At 40.4% G+C, this 21,059-nt stretch overlaps 1 protein-coding gene and 1 pseudogene across 4 annotated transcripts in view; one reads left to right on the forward strand and one right to left on the reverse strand.

Moving 5' to 3' along the window:
- Positions 1 to 3,529: 3,529 nt before the first annotated feature.
- The window catches only part of IFT56 (intraflagellar transport 56), a 36,531-nt gene continuing 19,001 nt past the window's right edge, over positions 3,530 to 21,059 (forward strand). For 2 of the 3 annotated variants that reach the window (XM_079932267.1, XM_079932269.1), the window contains exons 1-8: positions 3,530 to 3,648; positions 4,155 to 4,292; positions 6,629 to 6,721; positions 8,639 to 8,753; positions 10,228 to 10,277; positions 12,421 to 12,566; positions 13,488 to 13,659; positions 19,551 to 19,625. In XM_079932267.1, the coding sequence (XP_079788393.1) occupies positions 3,646 to 3,648; positions 4,155 to 4,292; positions 6,629 to 6,721; positions 8,639 to 8,753; positions 10,228 to 10,277; positions 12,421 to 12,566; positions 13,488 to 13,659; positions 19,551 to 19,625 (792 nt within the window). In that variant the 5' untranslated portion in view covers positions 3,530 to 3,645. Of the gene's footprint in view, positions 3,649 to 4,154; positions 4,386 to 6,628; positions 6,722 to 8,638; positions 8,754 to 10,227; positions 10,278 to 12,420; positions 12,567 to 13,487; positions 13,660 to 19,550; positions 19,626 to 21,059 lie in introns of those variants that run through there. The other variant, XM_079932268.1, reaches the window with a different exon arrangement.
- LOC307191485 (large ribosomal subunit protein eL36-like) lies at positions 14,026 to 15,946 on the reverse strand (annotated as a pseudogene). The gene is made up of 2 exons: positions 15,456 to 15,946; positions 14,026 to 14,040 (listed from the first exon to the last, which is right to left on the reverse strand). The product of its transcript is annotated as a large ribosomal subunit protein eL36-like (transcript).

The raw sequence follows: 21,059 nt of genomic DNA on the forward strand, positions 1-21,059 counted from the left end.
ACTGCTGTGGCCTCTCCCGTTGCGGAGCACAGGCTCCGGACGCGCAGGCTCAGCGGCCATGGCTCACGGGCCCAGCCGCTCCGCGGCATGTGGGATCTTCCCGGACCGGGGCACGAACCCGTGTCCCCTGCATCGGCAGGCGGACTCCCAACCACTGCGCCACCAGGGAAGCCCCAGAGATCATTTTAATGGATTTAGCAAGATCGACAAGGTTGTATACAGCATAATAAGCAACAATGCCCTTAGACCTTGGTGAAAGGGGTCCCTGCCCTGGGCTCGGTGCCCTGACTGCACCCTGCACCAGGTGTGAAGAGGCAATGGAGCTGAGGGGTTCCTGCAGCCCTCCGCACCACACTACGGTGCCCAGGACTCGGAATTCCCTGCCCATACCACCCCAAGCCTGTTTCCATACCCGAGCCAGTCTCTTCCCAGCGTGTGTCCTCCCTTTAGGGCTATTGGGGGTGACTGCTCACTGGAGAGCGGGTGACTACCCTTGCACTTGAGGGCTGGGTGGCCACACACATGCAGAGCCTCTCATGGTGCAGGATGGAGAAGAGAAGAGATGGGCTGAAAAGAGAAGGGCGTGGGCTGAGTGAGCACCGGGGGTAGCTCTCTCCACACTGCCACCTCCCCCAACAGCATTCCAAGAAGTCTGAGAATTCTAAATTGGAACGTGACCCTCTTCGTGATGGTGTATTTGTCAAGGCAAGAGGATAAAACATTTTAACAGTCTGCTAGGCTGATTTTAAATTTTTCAGTATTTAGACATCCGGTGTGTGGACCTCTCTTTGTATGGTTTCATTTATACGAAATGTCCAAAACAGGCAAATCCACACGGAGAGAAGATGGGTTAGTGGTTCCCAGAGGGTGGGGGCCGGAGGGGAAACTATTCATGTGCCTGTGGTATGAGTCTTTATCCATGTTTGCATGTATACAAAAGTGTATACATCTGGCAATGAAGATATGCAGTCACCCATTTACTCTCCAAGTGATTGTGGGTGAGGGTGAGGGGCGGGGACAGGAGCTAGAGTGCAAGGAGGATGAGAAAGAATCTAAGAAGTCATACCTGCCTTCTATGAGCTTATGGTACACCTGAGTCTCTACAGGGCTAGTTATTCAGGGGGTATGTAATGTAATTCGACTACAACACAACTATCTATACACTTGGGAGAATTACTTCACTTCTCCAGATGTTAGTTCCTTAGTCTGTTAATTCTGAGGGTTGGACTAGATGTCCTTTAAAGGTCCCTTCCAGCTCTAGTACTCCATGATTCGGTGATTTTAGACTACCCTTGCATCTGTGTTAACTGGGTTCAGGAGTAAGACAGATAAATTAAGTCATCCACCCAGCACATATTATAGTTCCTTACTGTGTGTGGGTGTTGGCCACAAGCCAAAGCAACAAGGCCAGGGAAGAATGGTGGGATTGAGAAGTCGTAAAACATGTCATAAGCCAATTGTATAAGAGGCTAAAATCACTTGGCTTATTGCACTCAACACACTCAAATTAGTCACACCCAACAGTAAAGAAAATAAAGGGTTTAAGGAACCACTTTGAAGAGAGATAGGGGAAGGGAGGCATCCTCAACGCAAATGGCAGGCACGGGTTCTAGATGTAGGCAGCGGCAACCTGCATGGCGCTGGCTTTTCTCAGCAATCACCTTCTACTCCGGCAGCTTCTGACACGGGCAGTCTCCAGCGAGCGTAGTGCATGCGGTCCATCGAGACCCTTCTCCAGCAACTGCACTCAGACCCTGTCTTTTGTGAGGTACAATCCCTAGGGTGCAAAAGTTACAACCCCAGCAGCAAGGAGCCTTACCTGTGGACAAAAAAATGTTGCCTGCTATTTCAGTAAACAAAAAATGCTGTCTGCCATCAAGCCAACGGTCACTGCAGCTGCCCTGACAGTGCATCCTGAGGGGAATTCAGGGTGGAGAAAAAGAGGATACTGGCCCTAGTTAGTTAAGATGCATATCAAAGGAATAATATCAATGAGCCCAGATACTTGCATCTTCCCATACATAGAAAAGCATTAAAACCCTTTACTTGAGATGTCTGTTTTTTGTAATTAGCACTAATCTTTTGAAGTCTGACTACATTTTTTTTTTCCCAGCAAAAAACTCCTATATATCCTGGCTCCTCACTCACCTCTTTGGAACAGTTCTTCAGAGCCATCTGAGAAGCTAATTCCCGGACTATAGTCCTTAGTAAGGTTCCCCAAATAAAACATAACTGTCAACTTTAGGTTGTTCATTTTTTAAAGTCAACATACAGGGGTGGACCCCGAAAAATTAGGATCGCTAAGACAAAGAGCATTGCTCACCACCCATTTCCACAAGAGTTCAGTTGTAACCCACCGCAGTTGCTGACTGACAGTAGGACTCTTAGAGGAATTTAAGGTGAACACAGAATGAGGCATCTGTGCTTTGGACGCACACAAACAGGCAGGTCCCACAGATAGTTAGATGTATATCTCAGGAAGAATTTTAATGACCCTAGATTCTTGCATGTTCCCATACACAGAAAAGCTGAAAAGATTAACTGGAGACATCTGTTCTTTACGATTAGTAGTAATCTTACCAAGATATATGCTTGACTTCAGGTATGCCCTGGCCAAAAATCATGTATAAACTGGCTTCTCCCCTACCTCTACCAAGTAGTCGCCACAGTTTACTGAGTGGCTGTCTCCCAGACTTTAGTCCTCAGAAAGATCCCGAATAAAACTTAAACGCACAACTCATGTTATGCATCTTTCTTTAAGTCTTTCCCCACACCTTTAAAAACAATTTACTGGACCCAGGTGGTCCAGCCGTTAGAACTCCAGGCTTTCACTGACGAGGGCCTGAGTTTGATCCCTGGTTGGGTAACTCAGATCCCACAAGCCCTGTGACACAGCCAACTCCCACCACCAAAAAAAAAAAAAAAATCAATTTACTTATTTGACTTCACATTCCAGTTATCTTAATTTACATATTCCAAATCTTACATCAGATCTTTAGAAACAATCAAGATGGGTGCCACACTGGCCACTGTGACTCCATGTTGGGTTTCCCTATTTATAACAAATCAGAGGTTCTATTCTAAATTCTATGAGCAGGAATCACAATATAACGTCACATCACAAGGGTAGCTTTCTCTATGGAAATAAGAAACCGTATTCTGGTGAACTCCCGCCTCCAAACATCGGCTTCCTCGGTTCGGCAGAATTTTTTTCCTAAGCTTTCAGGCACTGCACAAGAGACGGCGATCACGTGCCAGTCAGCGCCCGGTGTTGCTCAGGAGCCCAACGCGATCCAAACCGGAAGTGGTCCTTGAAAATTACTTTCCCGGGAAACTTGTATTTGAAAAACAATGCCATTCTAATTCGCTTTTTCCTAAAGTAAACTCACGGAGATAGAGTCAAACTCTCGCTGTCAGCACAGAGAACAACGCTCTCCTCCGGAGAAACTTTCACTCCTGCAGCGGTGAAAGCCTAGGGGAACCAAGACGTGGAGGGCACCGGTTCTCCGGCGGGCGCTACTCCTGCACGGACCAGTCCCCCAGCGGGGTTGCTGTGGAGACCGAGCCAGCTTTGTGGATGCCGAGGCGCGCTGAGGCCCGGCCTTCTGTTTGTCTGCAGAGGGGATTCATAAGACTGACGCCAAGATGGTTAGTGGCTTTGAACAGTGAGGGAGAACTCTGAGTAGGTCCTGGGACTGGAGATTAGAGGTTCCAGACATACTTCTGGGTTAAGTCTAGGATTGTCAGCAGAGGATGGTGTCTGTGCCCTCCCCGTGTTCCCACGGGGGACAGGGATGCAGTTGTAAATACATCGTTGCTTTCTTCCCTCCTGCTTCTCCATTTCCCCACTCCTGAGCTGCGCGTGGGCTGGAAAGCGGACCGAGGGAAGGCTGAGATGACAGCAGCTGCGCGAAAGCATCTCTTACCTCACTCTAATTGGGGGAGATAAAGAACTAGGGAGTAGCAGTTTCGTTAGCTCAAACACAGGGTGATGGCCCTTTTAGTAAAATAACATGTTACAGAAAGAATTTGAATACGCTTACCTGGGGTTCGTTGTTACGGATTTGACTTATAAATCCTGGAGCCGTCACTCTCAGTTTAATATTGACCATCGGAATGGGATCATACAGCTGTCTTTGTTGTTTCTTTCACAGATGCTTTCAAGGGCCAAACCTGCTGTAGGCAGGGACCTACCGCATACTGACAAAAGAAAGAAGAAAGGTAGGAAGATTCCAAAACTAGAGGAGCTACTTTCACAAAGAGATTTCACTGGAGCTATTACCCTGTTGGAGGTAATGTCCAAAGAAGGTTGCTTCTTAGGAGGTGAAAAACCAGAATATAGAGGAATGCATGGGTGAATGCTGGTTGCTATGCTGTTGGAACAGGTGGGTGCCTTCTGGGACTTTCTGTAAATCTTGTCAGGCCCAGATTCCAGATTCCAAGTTAACTATAAACCTGATTAAAGGTGAACTAAAATGATAGACTTATTTCTCGAGGGACAGTTTTAATTATATCTAGTCCCACTGATGATGAATCCAGCCTAAAAATGTAGAGAGACATTTAATACAGTGTCAGTTCACATGTTGTTCATTCCACCCCCTGACCAATTTATGGTTTATTCCTATTATATGTTGTAACATTCTGATCAAATTTAAATAATTCTACCATGTTGCATGCTTATTGTCTAAAAATACTGTATCTTCAGAAGATATTTCAAATCTCTATGGCAGTAGTTCTCAACTTTTAATATGCATCAGAATTAGGGTACTTATTAAAATGTACATTCCTGGACTCCTGCCCTAGGGATTCTGATTCTTTACAGAATCAGCCTACAGTGGTTCTCAGGAACCCGTATTTTGGGCAAGTAGCCTAAGTGCTTCTGATGTAGATGTTCCAAAGATGCTGCACTTTGGGAAACGGCTTTCTGGGAAGCATATGTTATAAAAGAATGAAAGGGTACACCAAAGAATGAAGAGATGAAGAGTTTTGACAGCACAGCCTGGCTGTGTTGTTCCATAATCATTTCTCTAAAGCACTACAACAGCCTTATTACTCTATCAACAATAAGTGTTTTAATTAGCTTTATGTATCTTTCTCAGTCTTTCACGTATAGTCCTGTGTTTCTTGCCAGTGCTCTGGTATTGAGCACATTGCTTAACTCTTCTGGCATCAGCTTTCTCATCTTTAAAGTGGGGGAGTTGACTTGGAAGGACCATCTAGCTCTGTAAATCAGTGGACTGAGCGGTAGATGCATGTGTAATTTTTGTCAGTCTATTTTCTCTTCTCTCTTTTCTTTGAGGCAGTGACCACACTTTCCTTACTGTGTAATCCCACGCTGCCTGTAAGTTGTCAGGGAGGTTCTGCGCTACGCTTTCATTCTTAGGTAGCCAAAGTGCCATGATGGATGGGAATGGGAACTGCCGTGGTTTAGGATGAGGAGGTGTCGTGAGCTCTCCTGTGGCTCCAGGGAATTCCTGGGGCAAATTCAGGGAGACCTCAAATAAGAATTTTTTCAGACTTAAGGCACTGTACTCAAATTCACAGTATTTGGTGAGAGGAGAATTTCTAATATTATGGAGTTAGCTACAGGAGTAAGTTCTTATTCAGACAAGAAAGTATCAACAGATGTCTTCATCTTGTAATGGTCGAGGCACCTGAGGTTTTGTAACAATGATCTGTTTTTCTTTAATTTTTAATTTATTTTTAAATTAATTTTTATTGGAGTATAGTTGCTTTACAGTGTTGTGTTAGTTTCTGCTGTACAGCAAAGTGAATCAGTTATACGTATACATATATCCACTCTTTTAGATTTCCTTCCTATTTAGGTCACCACAGTTAATGATGATCTGTTTAATTTTTACTTTTTTTACCCATGTTTTTGACTTACCACCATACAGAGTGAAAAAAAAAAATCTCACCTTGCCATGGTCATTCAGACTCCTCCTTCAAGGTCTCACTCCTTTCCTCCAAAACAGGGCTTTTCTTTCATTGGCTGATGAATTCATGAATATTTTTTCATAATGGACATAAATGATTAGGTGGTCTTCTAAACATCTTTAATTCTTGCAGGCCCTGGTAAGCCTGTTGAAGGGTAATAGAATGATTTAATGGCTTGTCCTCAGTGAAAGGTTATAACCTATGAATAAATGTACGTGTGTGCTCACGGGGCAGGTTTGAAGCATGAAGATGAATGCGGGGTAGAGCATGGAGGGGTGAAAACATGGGCTTTGGAGTCCATGGGCTACGGTGGTCCCTGCCACCACACCTACTGGCTGTATGTGGCCTTGAGTCCATCACTTAATTTCACTAACTTTCAGTTATTTGGCATTAAATATTTCACATAATTCTTATGTTCCTTATATATCACCCAGAATTGTTATGAGGATAACTCTTAAATACTTTCTGGAGTAGGGTGTCAGTAAACACAGAAAAACAATTGTGAAATATTTGAGATAAAGGTAATTGTGCTGAGTTCTGTAGGTATCAGTTTAATTAAACTGAGATTACCTTGCTTCTACAATTTGTGATTTCCTATTGTTCATTAATAACTTAACATAGCAGTGTTTAACAGAGAGTGTACTATTCAAAGTATTCATGATTTTTTTTTTCATGAAATTTTAACGTGAAGTTCAAACGTCATGTTGGGGAACAAGAAGAGGACACTAATTTGTGGATTGGATACTGTGCTTTTCATCTGGGTGACTACAAGAGAGCTTTAGAGGTTAGTTTAAAGAAACTTTTCTTTTTATAACAGAAGGGTTTTGAAAAGTTATTAAGCTTTGTATTATAATAATACACGCTCATGGTAAAATTCAAACAATATAGAACGAAACAAAGGAAAAAGGAAAAAAAGTCACCCTGTATGCTTTCCTCAATCCTATTTCTTTGTTAACAGAAGTAACCATTGGCTCTTTTTTGATGTGTTGCCTCAGAAATCTTCTGTATATGTTCAAGCATATTTATCTATGTCTGTTTACTTTTTCCTTTTAAATATATACTAATGAGATTGTTCAATATATTAATATTAGTCTTTCTTAAGGAAGTCTTCAGGAGAAGAAAAATAAGCCCTTTTGATAAAAAATTTCACGATTCTTTTCTCAAAAAGAAGTTCATTGTTGTTTTGTGTGGTTAATTTTAGACATAGGAAAGATTATATTATCTTTATATTTTTTAAGTATAGCTTTGAAAGTTTTTTTTCTTGGTCATTGTAAACCCTGCAATGTAATTAGCAATCTATGGAATTATGGATCTAGATAAAATTGCAGATGCCTTATGTCAAATAATTTTTAATTCATAAATGAAATTGTTTGGAACTTTCCCACATATTCTTACTATCAAAGTGTAATCTAAGGATATTAAAATAACCTGCACTACTAAAATGAAAAGTATCCAAGATCAGGTAATGAGGAAGTGATATGAACAAAAGCAACAAAATCAGTGAAGGAAAAGTGAAGATGTGAAAAGGGCAGAATAGGAGCTGGTAGTATATGTGAAAGATAAAGGAGAAAAGAGAGTAGCCCAAACAGAGTAAGAAAGAAAAAGGGCATCTGGGGAAGACTGATTAATAGTAAAAGAGTTTATGGAGGGACTTCCCTGGTGGCACAGTTGTTAAGAGTCTGCCTGCCAACGCAGGGGACATGGGTTCGATCCCTGGTCCGGGAAGATCCCACATGCTGCGGAGCAGCTAGGCCCGTGTGCCACAACTACTGATCCTGCGCTCTAGAGCCCGTGTGCCATAACTACTGAAGCCCGTGCACCTAGAACCCGTGCTCCGCAACAAGAGAAGCCACCACAATGAGAAGCCTGCACACTGCAACGAAGAGTAGCCCCCGGTCACCGCAACTAAAGAAAGCCCGCGTGCAGCAACGAAGACCCAATGGAGCCAAAAATAAAATAAATTTTATTTTTATTTTAAAAATAAAATGAATCTCAGAAACTGTCCTTAAAAGGAAAAAAAACAGAAGAACACACCAAATTTTAAAAGTGGAAAGCCAAATAAACAAAGCCAGAGAACAATTAGAATGAAATGAAATTTGTGGGGTATTAAGGTTATCAGATTTTAAGTTAACTGAACCTATGCATTTTTAATAAGGCATCTTTTTTATGTCTTTTTAAGTTAGCAAAAAAATTGTTTTAGTTGCTTTTCATTTCTGCAGTTTGTTAGCCCATGTCAATATTAAAAGGGGAAAAAGAAAACAAGTGTAAGGTTATGTGGACAACAGCCCTGCATGGGTAGGATTGAGCCTTAGCTTCAGAATTTTTTTTTTTTTTTTTTTTTGTGGTACGCGGGCCTCTCACTGTCGCGGCCTCTCCCGTTGCGGAGCACAGGCTCTGGACGCGCAGGCTCAGCGGCCATGGCCCACGGGCCCAGCCGCTCCGCGGCATGTGGGATCTTCCCGGACCAGGGCACAAACCCGTGTCCCCTGCATCGGCAGGTGGACTCTCAACCACTGCGCCACCAGGGAAGCCCAGCTTCAGTATTTAATATTACAGGTATAGAATAGGTAAGGAGCATATAGAAGTCCCTAAATGTGAAGTTGCCCAGTCACAGTAAGAACTCCTATTCCATTATACATAAAGGAATGGCCCATTGATTACCCTACTGCTGAAAGGGATCACTGCTTAATGTATGTTTCAGGAATATGAAAATGCAACGAAAGAGGAAAATTGCAATCCTGAAGTCTGGGTGAACCTAGCCTGTACCTACTTTTTTCTTGGAATGTATAAACAAGCCGAAGCAGCTGGATTTAAAGGTAAATGGGCCCTTTTAATATCTGGTATTCTCACTAATAGTAAGAGTCATTTTGAAGATTTTAAAACTTATTTAATTCCTTTTTCTATTGAGGAAAAATCAAGTGACATTAGAAAGCTAAAAAAAAAAAAAAAAGCTTTACTCTTGAAAGACTATTGGATCTTAGCAACTTTATGTTTAAAAAGAGAGTTAATCTGTGTGCTACTTACCCTCCCCAGTTCACCTCCTCAGAAGCTAAAGCCAAAAAGCAGAAGGATGAGAGAAGAAAAAGGGCAAGGTGCCTTTCTTAGGCTCCACTGTGGTAGGAAGTTCATGCTGTTGGTAGGAGTTGGGTATAGTTGTTCAAGCTGTTACGAATGTGCATTTTATAGCTTCTTTTCCTGCTTCTGAATGAGAAGCCAAGTAATTTCAACTTGAAGAATCCAGATTTCTTCCCTTTTGCTTTACTTACCAGGACAGTCAACTTAGGAGAGCTGGACTCAAATTTGCAAATAGAGTAGGGCAAAAGGGAACTATGGGAGGAAAGATTAAGAATAATTAGAGTATGAATCAAATTAAATTCAAAGAAAAGTAGAGAAAGTGGGCAAAAGAATGTTTGTTAGGAAATATGTTAGGGAAGAATGTATTTCAGGGTAGAAATCTTAGAGAATTAACTGATATATACATATTTAGATAGAATTCTAGTTCAGAGTCATGGAATTCTAATTTTCCTAATTTAGTTATAAAGGTCTTTGAGTTATTTATCTCACGTTTCTAGACTTTATCTATGCCTAGAACAGTTAGACACATGTAAGGTGATCAAGGTAGCTATCTCTCTTTCCATATATGTCTTTCTTTTTTATACATTGAAGTATGACTTTTTGTTGTAAAGAGATATAAGATTGAGTGTCTAGAATTAGGAAAATTCTCCAAGAGCACATCTGGAACTTAAGAGGTGTTCACCTTTTTGCTTGGCTCCCTGTTTTAGATGGTAGATTATCATGCCAGAAGATCTATGAAATGGAGACGGGGCTAGTATTTAGGAAAATATGGCACTGTAATTATGAAAAGGGGATTTCAGAAGGAATCGACAAAGAACACTGGAAGACCAGCTGAATGAGAGTGGATTCCTACATGTACTGAGATGACCGTAACCATTTGCTTCCGGTGTTTGCTTCAGTGTGTGAACTACACAGGGTGGGCTGCTGCTGGAACTGGGAGGAGTGCCGTGCTGTGCTTCAGCACCATAGAGTGAGGAGGAAGAAGTGTGGGCAAGAGCGGAACCTTAGAGCATTTTCCTTCTGGTTCTTGGTGATGTCGCTGCTACTGCAGTAGGACTAGACTAAAATAATACATTAATATATTATAGCAGAGACGTAGCAGGATCCAGTAGGTAAGGATTTGGGAAGATTTATCTGTCTCGTGTCATTCCTGCAAGGGACTAAGTGCCATAGACAATTGAGTTCTTTAATAAGCACCTTGGATTTTTTTCACAGCTCCAAAAAGCCGACTTCAAAACCGCCTCCTCTTCCACTTGGCTCACAAGGTACTTCCGTTCCTATTTCACACTTTTTGTTTTAATGTGGTAAGATTAAAAAAAATTTTTTATGTATATCTTTTTTTAATTGACATGTAATTGACTTCACACTTTTTGTTTTTAAAATATATTTCTCTTTCTTCTTGTTACCAACAAGGGTGAAAGAAAATTAAGTAGAAAGTCTCGTTAATGGTATTTCTAGAACAAGTAGAATACAGGTGTTAATTTTATAGGACTTTCTCCCCCATTAATGTTTTTTTACTCTGTTTATTTATTCAGAAATGTTAGGTTTTAGTTCTTCTTAAGCAGTAGTCATTTAAGATTAGTTTGTTTCCACCATCTTATTGTCTCTTAGGAAACAGAATCAAAGACACCTTGTCCTGACTCCTGAAAGTAAATACATACCTTTCAGAATTGCCTTATAGCAATAATTTTGATCATGTCATAAAATAATTTTTAAAATCATTTTTCATATTATAAAATTACACATTCTATTAAGCAAAATATAAATATGCAATAAAAGGATATAACATCTACCATATTTAAAGCTAACTGAATTTCAACGTTTTGGCATATCTCCTTTTGGGGTAATTATTTTTTATATGCATATTTGTATTTTTGTTCATTTGTTTTGCAGAATGGGATTCATGTTAAATATATATTTTTGTATTCTGCTTTTTTTTTAACTTATCTTTGTAGTACAAGTGTACCCCTGAGTCACTAGTCTTAAAAACCAGACTTTTTAAAATAACAATCCATCATATGCATGTGCCACAATTCATTCAACACTTCTAGTTATTTAACTTCCAGATTGCTTTTAATTTTAATGATAAAAATGTGATTCTAACATCCTAAAATGGACTTACTGAGTTACTGAGTATGAACAATAAAAATTTAAAGCTTTTAATTGATAGTACTAAATTATTTTACAGGAAGTTTATCTAATTGTGCAAAGGTAGTATTTGAAAATAATTATTTTTGGTGCATTTAAAAATTTGGGGAATTCCTTGTTGGTCCAGTGGTTGGGACTCTGCTCTTTCACTGCCAAGGGCACGGGTTCAGTCCCTGGCCAGGGAGCTAGATCCTGCAAGCCAGGCAGTGCGGGGGGAAACAAAAAAACCTTCATGCTATAATTATCTGTCTCCCTGTTTAGTTCTTTCGATTTTTGCTTTACATGTTTTGCAGACTATCATTAAGTGTTACAGATTTAGAATTGTTATGTCCATCTAGTGGACTGAAACATTTATCATTATGAAATGTCTCTCTTTATCTCCAAAAATCTCTCTTCATGTAAAGACTACTTTGTCGTACTTGTGTAGCTCCACCAGCTCCCTTTTGGTTAGTGTTTGCTTATTGTATCTTTTCCCATCCTTTCACTCTCTATCTTTCTGTGTCCTTCTATTTTAAATGTCTCTCTTATAAACAGCATGTAAAAAAGATAGAGACAGAGAGAAAAAAGAAAGGGAGAAGATATAAAGAAAGAAATAGAAAAGAAAAGAAGGTAAGAAGAAGAGTGTCAAGTAATTAATATGAGCTGTAACTTAAAGGCTTCCCATTGTTAAGGCTCTGCCTCCAGAGACTATTTAAAAAAAATTTTTTTTTAATATTTATTTATTTATTTTGGCTGCGTTGGATCTTTGTTGCTGCACGTGGACTTTCTCTAGTTGCGGCGAGCAGTCGCTACTCTTCGTTGCAGCGCACGGGCTTCTCATTGCGGTGGCTTCTCTTGTTGCGGAGCACAGGCTCTAGGTGCATGGGCTTCAGTAGTTGTGGCATGCGGGCTCAGTAGTTGTGGCGCGCGGGCTTCAGTAGTTGTGGCTCACGGGCTCTAGAGCGCAGGCTCAGTTGTTGTGGCACACAGGCTTAGTTGCTCCGCGGCATGTGGGATCTACCTGGACCAGGGCTCGAACCCGTGTCCCCTGCATTGGCAGGCAGATTCTTAACCACTGTACCGCCAGGGAAGTCCCCAGAGACTATTTTTATTCTTTCTCTGAAGGAGAGGTAAAGACCACCAGGAGCTGAAGGGAAATAGAACAGAGACAAATGGCTGAAGGGGAAGGGGAAGTTAAAATATCCATTACGTAGGTGTTGATTTCTGTAACCGTACTCTAATGTGAATCTTTACACGTCTTTTGCTGTCTTACAATTTTAGTTTAATGATGAGAAGAAATTGATGAACTTTCATCAGAATCTTCAGGATATCACAGAAGATCAACTCAGTTTGGCCTCAATCCACTATATGCGATCTCACTACCAAGAAGCTATTGATATTTATAAGCGAATACTGCTAGATAACAGGTCTGTGTCCATTTATGCCTCCTTGAAATCTCATTTTGTTACTTTCTTCTGTACCTAGTTTGGCTGAGGACCTAGTGTCCTTTGGATCTAATATCACCATGTGTTCAAATCTATTTAGCTAATAATCTGGTGAGATTAAGAACTCCTTATTGTCTAGATCAGGGTTTCTCCACCTTTATTTCATTATTGACCTACCAAGGAGGCTTTTTAGATTTTTCTCCCGTTAATTGCCCTCCCATGAAGTTTCAGTACCATAGATATATTGTATATCTGTTTATGTACTGCATGTATATCTATGCTTTATATATAAAATGAGTATGATTTTCCACCTCTCCATAAGAACCAATTTTTGCCCCTTTGTGGGTGATATCACACCTGTTGGAAATGCATGGTCTAGGTGTATCAATTTCAGTGTTTTGGTTACACTGTAGGTAACTTGCTGACAAAATTGGAAACAAATCATTCTGAAGAATTAATGTTCCAACTTTATCACTGACCACTTGGCTTCTCTCCTGCATCCCCAAAATATCTCATACACTTCCCTTCTCCCTTCCTTTGCTTTACTGTCACAATCTCCCACCCATTCCCATTCTCAGTCGTCAAATCTACTTGCCTTGCCTGCTTATTTGAGTTTATACTCGATTACTGATTATGTAAGTTTTTTTAAACATGAATAGGTAGTAGTTGAACTTTTCCCTTTCTCCTCTAGTTGTCATCTTTTACTCTGCTTATGTCAAAACACTTAAATATTATAATACAAAAAGAAAGATGCTACACTGATTATATTCTTCTTTTTTCTTTAAAAGAAGAAATGTCCTCTTTGCCTTGCTGTCCATTTGAGCCATTAAAAAGGTCTGTAGCTTGACAACATTTCTATGAAGTAGACTTAAATTGTTAATCCTTAATTCTTTCATCTAATAGGGAGTACCTTGCCCTCAATGTTTATGTGGCCCTGTGTTACTACAAGCTGGATTACTATGATGTGTCTCAAGAAGTTCTGGCTGTTTATCTTCAGCAAATTCCTGATAGTACCATCGCACTCAATCTTAAGGCCTGTAATCATTTTCGCCTTTACAATGGCAAAGCTGCTGAGGTAGTGATGAAATTTGTTCTTTTTTTTTTTTTTTTAATTTCTATTTTGGCTGTATTGGGTCTTCGTTGCTGTGCGCGGGCTCTCTCTAGTTGCAGCAAGTGGGGGCTACTCTTCGTTGCGGTGCGCAGGCTTCTCATGGCGGTGGCTTCTCTTGTGGAGCACGGGCTCTAGGTGCGCAGGCTTCAATAGTTGTGGCATGCGGGCTCAGTAGTTGTGGCACACGGGCTTAGTTGCTCCACAGCATGTGGGATCTTCCCGGACCAGGGATCAAACACGTTTCCCCCGCATTGGCAGGCGGATTCTTAACCACTGCACCACCAGGGAAGTCCCATAATTGGTTCTTAATTTACTTAATTCCAGTTTGAATTACCCTGTATTTCCCTATAAAGTATGTAAACATACTTTACACCAACAGCAGATTCAACTGCTGGGTAAAACAGTGTTTAGCAGCTGGTGGTTGGAGAACACGTCCTTAACATATGCCCAGATTCACTTTTCATGGTTTATGTCGATAAAGGTGGTCAGTTGTGGCAAAAGAAATGCCTATCAATTAAATTGCTTAATATGCAATGGAGTGGTCTATTTATATATCGATATTATATAAAATACATTCTTGGAATACTCATTTCAACTAGAGTCCCTGGAGTCTGCCTAATTGGCTAGTTCCCAGCATCAGCAGTTTAATAGTAAACTGGATTTGCAATTTGATCTCATTAGAGTTTTGTTTAGAATAAATGAAAGAAGAGAAGTGTATTCTTGCCTTTCTACCTTGAGTCAGTCTTGGGGACCTTGCCAATTTTAGTATAAGGTCCAACCTATTACATGTTTACATTTTGTCCGCACATGTTCTTTCCAGAGTCTGGTATGGGTGGCATGGCTAACCAATCTGCTGTAGGTCTGACGGTGTCCATGTCAGGATACCAGACTGCACTAAAGGCATGCTTTTTCATTTGAAATTGTGTCCATGTAGATTGCATGTTGATTTGGTAAAGTTCTCCAGCAGTAGATGACTATGTCAAAGGTACCTGAAGAAGCTTTTTTTTTTTTTTTGGTAGCGAGAGGATATAGTTTGTGTTTACCTATGTTAATTTTATTAAACCATTTAAAAGCAGACATTCCTCTAGTAATTTTTATAATGGGCTCTATATTGTATAGTTCATTCTCTCCCCAGACACCAAAGCATTCTGATCTTCTATAGTAAACATGAAATAATCTGTAATGATTCACTCAATTCTTTTTTTTTTTTTGCGGTACGCGGGCCTCTCACTGTTGTGGCCTCTCCCGTTGCGGAGCACAGGCTCCGGACGCGCAGGCTCAGTGGCCATGGCTCACGGGCCTAGCCGCTCCGCGGCATGTGGGATCCTCCCGGACCGGGGCACGAACCCGTGTCCCCTGCATTGGCAGGTGGACTCTCAACCACTGCGCCACCAGGGAAGCCCTCACTCAATTCTTAAAGTACTTTGAACAATTTACCCAAGGTTATACAACTAACAAGTGAGAAATTCAGGTCTCAAACCCTGACTCTAAAGCCCAGAGACTTAACCACTAAAATTTACTGCAAACTTAGGTGTACATTCCTCTTGCTCTTAATTTATATATATACATAATAATATAGCTACCAAGTAATAAGCATGATTATTTAAATGTAATCAAATAATATGGTTATTATATCTTACCAACAAGTAATTGGTAATAATATGGCTATTATATATGATTTTATATCTATGTATAAAATCATACTTATTATTTGGTAGTTGCCTAATTTTCTTTTTTTTTCTCTGAAGAGGTTTTATTACGCACTGAGGGGAGGGAGCTCCATCCTTCTTGGCTGCTGCTTTCCTCCTGGCTGCCAGGACATTACTCAGCTCCTGTCTCTTCCTTTTGGCATGGAAGTGTGTCCCCACCCTTTTCTTGAACTTGAGGGCCCATGTGTCCTTGGAGACCTTGAGCAGCTCCGTGGCCCGCCGTTCTTAAGGGGCAAAGCTGCATACCTCTTGGATCACGTCTCACACACACTTGGTATACTTGGTGAGGCGCCCGTGGCGGTGGCTAGGCCTCGGCTTGCTCATGTTATTAGTCACCTTGTGGCCTTTGTTGAGGCCAATGGCCATGGGCCAGCACAGAGCCATGGCCCTGAGCTGCACTGGGGCCCTGAGGGTCCAGATGGTGGCGGATCCTACCTGAGCAAGGCCTCATTAACCTGCTTTAATTATCTTTAATCTAGACAAGCTTATTGAGGGTTGAGACTGTCCTTTGGCATTTGTATCCCAGGACCTGGCACAATGCACACACAAAGTTGCTGCCAACTAAGTAATGGTTGAATGAGAAATTTAAAATATGACTAACAAATTAAGGGTGAATCACATTAGAAGAAGGAGGAGGTTCAAAAGAAGTCAATAAAGATGCAGATTGAGAAAAAGCCATTGGATTTCCTAACTGGGGTTTCCTACTCTGACTAGGGTATCATTATTATTGGGTGTTGAAGCTAGGTGGCAAGGAGATAAAGAGTGAATGAGTAATCACTTGGGTTGAGAATTGTCCTGAAGGATATGGCAGAGGGATGACAAGTAGATGATGAAGAAGTAGAAGCAGTGAATATAGGTTGCTGGTAAAAGGAAGAAGAACTGGTTTCAGAGGATAAAGAAATTTTATCCTCTCAAACTGGGAGGGCTCCGGTAGTGATTAAGAGCAGGAGCTTTGAAATCAGATAGACCGTATTCCAATCCTAGCTTACCAGCTATGTGGCTTTCAGTGCACTACTTAACCTCCTTAAGCATTATCTGCAAAATATGCAAGCTAATAGTACTGCATTATTGTAGGTTTCTGTGATGTCTGCAAAGTCCTTACCTTCATATACATTGTAAACTCTCAGCGAACTGAGCAATTATCAAAGATTTCATAGGCTGGAACACAGTCACATTTATAGGCTTCTAAACACCTATTGTTTTGCCTTTTTCAAATCCAGCTTATCTGTAATTACATTTAAAAGGTTTGATTTCTCAATTAAAGACAAAGATTGATGAATTAGATTGCAAAGACAAAACCCTAATATAGGACACAGAAAATTTGAACATAAAATCACGTATTGATGTTTCATGAGGAATATTTCTTACATGATTTCTATCAAGTTGTCGTGCTTTTAGAAAGGTCATTTTCACTCTAACATATTATAAGATGACCTACATCTTCTATTTATAATTTTATGTTTTAACAGCTTTATTGAGATATATGTAACATACCATACAGTTCACCCTTTTAAAGTATACAATTCGGTGGTTTTTAGTATATTCACCACTATGTGCAATCTTCATCATGGACAATTTTATTTATTTATTTTTAAGCACTTCTTTTTTTTTTTCCCCTCTATTTTTGGCTGTGCCATGAGGCTTGCGGGATCTTAGTTCCCTGATGGGGGATCGAACCCTCGGCCTCGGCAGTGAAATCACGGAGTCCTATCCACTGGACCACCAGGGAATTCCCACCACAGTCAATTTTAGAACATTTCCATTACCTCAAAAAGAAACTCCATACCCTATAGCTATCAACCCCCATTCACCAAGCCCTAAGCAACTACTTAATCTACTTTCTGTCTCTATGGATTTGCCTGTTTGGGATATTTCCTGTAAAAGGAATCATATACTATGTGATCTTTTATGACTGGCTTCTTTTACTTTACCGTAATGTTTATAAAGTTCATCATGTTATAGCATGTTTTAGTACTTCATTCATTTTTATGACCAAATAATATTCCATTGTGTGGATATACCACATTTTATTTTTCCAGTTGTCAGGGGATGGTTATTTGGATTGTTTCCACCTTCTTCCTATCATGAATAATGCTGCTGTAAACATTTGTATACATGTTTTTGGACATGTTTTGAACATGTTTTCATTTGTCTTGGGTATATACCTAGGAGTGGAATTGTTGGGTCATACTGTTTTCCAGAGTGGCTGCACCAGTTTACATTTCCACTAGCAATGTATAAGAGTTTCAATTTTTCTACATCCTTGCCAACAGTTGTTGTTATCTGACTTTTTTTTCTTATCTGACTTTTTTATTCTAGCTATACCAGTGGATGTGAAGTGGAAGCTCATTGTAATTTTGATTTGTATTTCCCTGATAACTAATGAAGTTGAACATCTTTTCATGTGCAGTGAGTGCTGCTTTAAATTTTGCGCCCTAGGTAGCTCACTTGCCTCACCTTTATTCCTGGCTGGCCCTGCCTGAGATCAAAGCTATCATAATACTAAAAGATTTTGTTTTTTCACTCAAGTATGCAGTGAAGTTTTCCAGGGACAACATGATTTCAAAATAGATTGATTGCAGATACAGATATGTCAATCCAGCTGTCATCTGTTAAGCCAGACATTAAAGAGATTTGCAAAAATATAAAACAGCACTCTTCTCACTAAATTTTTGTTTTGGTAAATACAGTTTTTTTAATGAAAAATATGTTATTTGTGTTAATGTGTAGTGGGTTTATTACTACTTTTGATTAATTGATTACTTAAAATTTCTGTTTTAATTTCTAATACAATAAATATGAATGGCTATAACCCACATAAACAAAAACTCTTTGGGATCCTTAATAATTTTTAAGATTTAAAAAAGATCTTGAGATCCAAAAGCTTGAAAACTGCTGAACTAGCCTAATATTACCCAAGGCAGGGGTCCCCAAGCCCCAGGCCACAGTCCGGTATTGGTCCGCTGCCTGCTAGGAACCGGGCCGCACAGCAGGACGTGAGTGGAAGGCAAGCGAGCGAAGCTTCATCTGCGCTCCCCATTGCTCCCATTACTGCCTGAACCATCCCCCTGCCCCCCATCTGTGGAAAAATTGTCTTCCACGAAACTGGTCCCCAGTGCCAAAAAGGTTGGGGACCCCTGACCCAAGGCTTTGGAATTACTGCTGTGGACAAGAGAGGAGATTAGTAAATGGATTGCTGAATAAGTGTGCATTCCTATGTGACATCAGGTAGAAAAAGTTTGTAGTGCTTAGTGAGAATAATCAAGGATTTAATTATTTTATCCGGAAAAACTTAGGTACCCACTGATGGAAGTAGAAAAAGGAGGTGAGGAGGTTTAATCAAAATTATAGAGTGGCGGGGCTTCCCTGGTGGCGCAGTGGTTGAGAGTCCGCCGGCCGATGCAGGGGACGCGGGTTCGTGCCCCGGTCCGGGAAGGTCCCACGTGCCGAGGAGCGGCTGGACCCGTGAGCCATGGCCGCTGAGCCTGTGCGTCCGGAGCCTGTGCTCCGCAGCGGGGGAGGCCACAACAGTGAGAGGCCCGCGTGCTGGGAAAAAAAAAAAAAAATTATAGAGTGGCAAGATGGGAATAGCAGAAAGCTGAGGAAGGGGATAAGTGAGTCTAGGACATTAGTGAAGACGCTGTGGAAATGGCTGACCATTTCTTCTAAGGGAAGTTAAGGGTGCACGACAATACAGAAGAGATCTGATAGGTCTAATAAATAATAACATAGAGGGGAGAATTTATGTTAATTGCATCATGTAAATTAAGGCCAATTCAGCAGGAAGGAGATAGTATGAAAATTCAAGACATAGGTGGAATGGTCAGCTATAAGAATCAACCTTAGTTGTTAAAAGTTTGTCACCTGAAAGAAAAGACTAACTCTGTGAGTCTACAAACTTGGGTTCACCAGTTTCAGACTTGCTACTTAGTGTAAGGTTCAGTCACTTAATGTTTATAAGCCTCAATGTTCTCATCTGTAAAATGAGGATAATAGTAATTACATTGATCATTTCTTAGAGTCCTGCAGAACAAGTGGAACAGCATGTTAAATTCTTTGTCAACTATAAAATGTTGTAACATTTTATATGTGATATAAGAACTATACAGTTCTCATTTTCATAAGGCTTTCCTTTTTTAATTTCAGGCAGAACTCAAAAGCTTGATGGACAACGCTTCTTCTTCCTTTGAATTTGCTAAAGAGCTCATCAGGCACAATCTGGTGAATAATAGTTTGCAGTCTTGACTGACTTGAGGCCTACCCTATTTTGGTACATCACAGTGGTTAGAAAGATGAATGAAGGGAGTTATCTCAACAAGTTATTTCTCTACTTTAAGTAAACTCTTTCTTGCTGTGGAGGAGAGAGAATGAGTTTAAGGTATCAGGTTCTTTCCTCAAGCAAATCCTTATTGGGAGGGCAGTAATACATAACATTTAGAAAGAAGTGTAAGGCAGTGAGATCCACGTGTTCATTTTGTTGGCAAAGACAAAGGAACATATCCCTTTGGGTTATAATAAATGGGAAGGATATTCTGATGAAAGTAAAACTTGAGCTGGTCTTTGGAAGATGGCTGGGATTTATAGGGTTCATTTGTGGCAGGGACATGGATGAATGAATGAAGAAGACATATGTGATAGGTTGTGAGCAGTTTGAATTTACTAGAACAGGAAGTGTACTGGGGCACAGTGAAAAATTAAAGTTTTACTTAGTGAAAAAGTAAAAAGGGGGTTAGGTTTAGGACTGGATTATGATGGCCATTGCTAAAAAAAAAAAACATTCAGATGCAGTTTCAAGTTTGATTCCATTGACTATGCAGTAGAGTGGGTGCAAAGCATCTGCATTCAACTCAGACACCCGGGACATTGAGAAAATTATTTAATATTGTTGAGTTTCAGATTCCTCATCTGAAAATGGCAATAATAATGACTACTACTTTTCCTTCTGATTTCTCTGTACCTTCTTTGGCACCAAGTCTCTGAGTATGAATGCTGAAAACTATAGTTGTTTTAGACTTCTCTTCCCCTTTATCTCTGATAGCTACTCAGTCACTTAATCCTATTAATTCTTTGTTGGTATTGTCTTATATTCATTCCATTCCTCCTCTAATTCAGACCTCCATCACAGATAGCATTTTCTGTGGTTATTTTTTATTATAAGCTTCTGCCTCTAATCTTTTCACTTCTAGTCTAGTTTACAAATTAAAGACAGATTAATTTTTGTGGAAAATGATGTGTTAGAGGTAGTAGTCTGGAAATTAAACTTGGAAAGAGATTAAGACCAGAGAACAGGTTTAAGAGTTTTCTTAAGAGTAGTGATAGTTGAAGAAAGGGTTAAAAACAGAGAAAAACATGGCTCCAGGAGAGCATTTGTATTTAAGTGGCTGGAAGAAGGAAGATAAGAAAATATCTCAAGAAAGGGCAGGCGAGAAAAAGCACCTAGATAATGTACAGTTGACCCTTCTACAACACGGGTTTGAACTGCATGAGTCCACTTATACACAGAATTTTTTCAGTCGTAAATACTGCACGGTCTGAGGTTGGTTGAATCCTCGGATGTGGAGGAACCGTGGATGTGGGTGGCTGACTATAAATCATACTCGGATTCTCAAGTGTGTGGATGGTCAGTGCCTGTAAACCACCCGCTCCACCGTTGTC

This window comes from Stenella coeruleoalba (assembly GCF_951394435.1).
Source record: "Stenella coeruleoalba genome assembly, chromosome: 9".
Classification (NCBI taxonomy): Eukaryota; Metazoa; Chordata; class Mammalia; order Artiodactyla; family Delphinidae; genus Stenella; species Stenella coeruleoalba.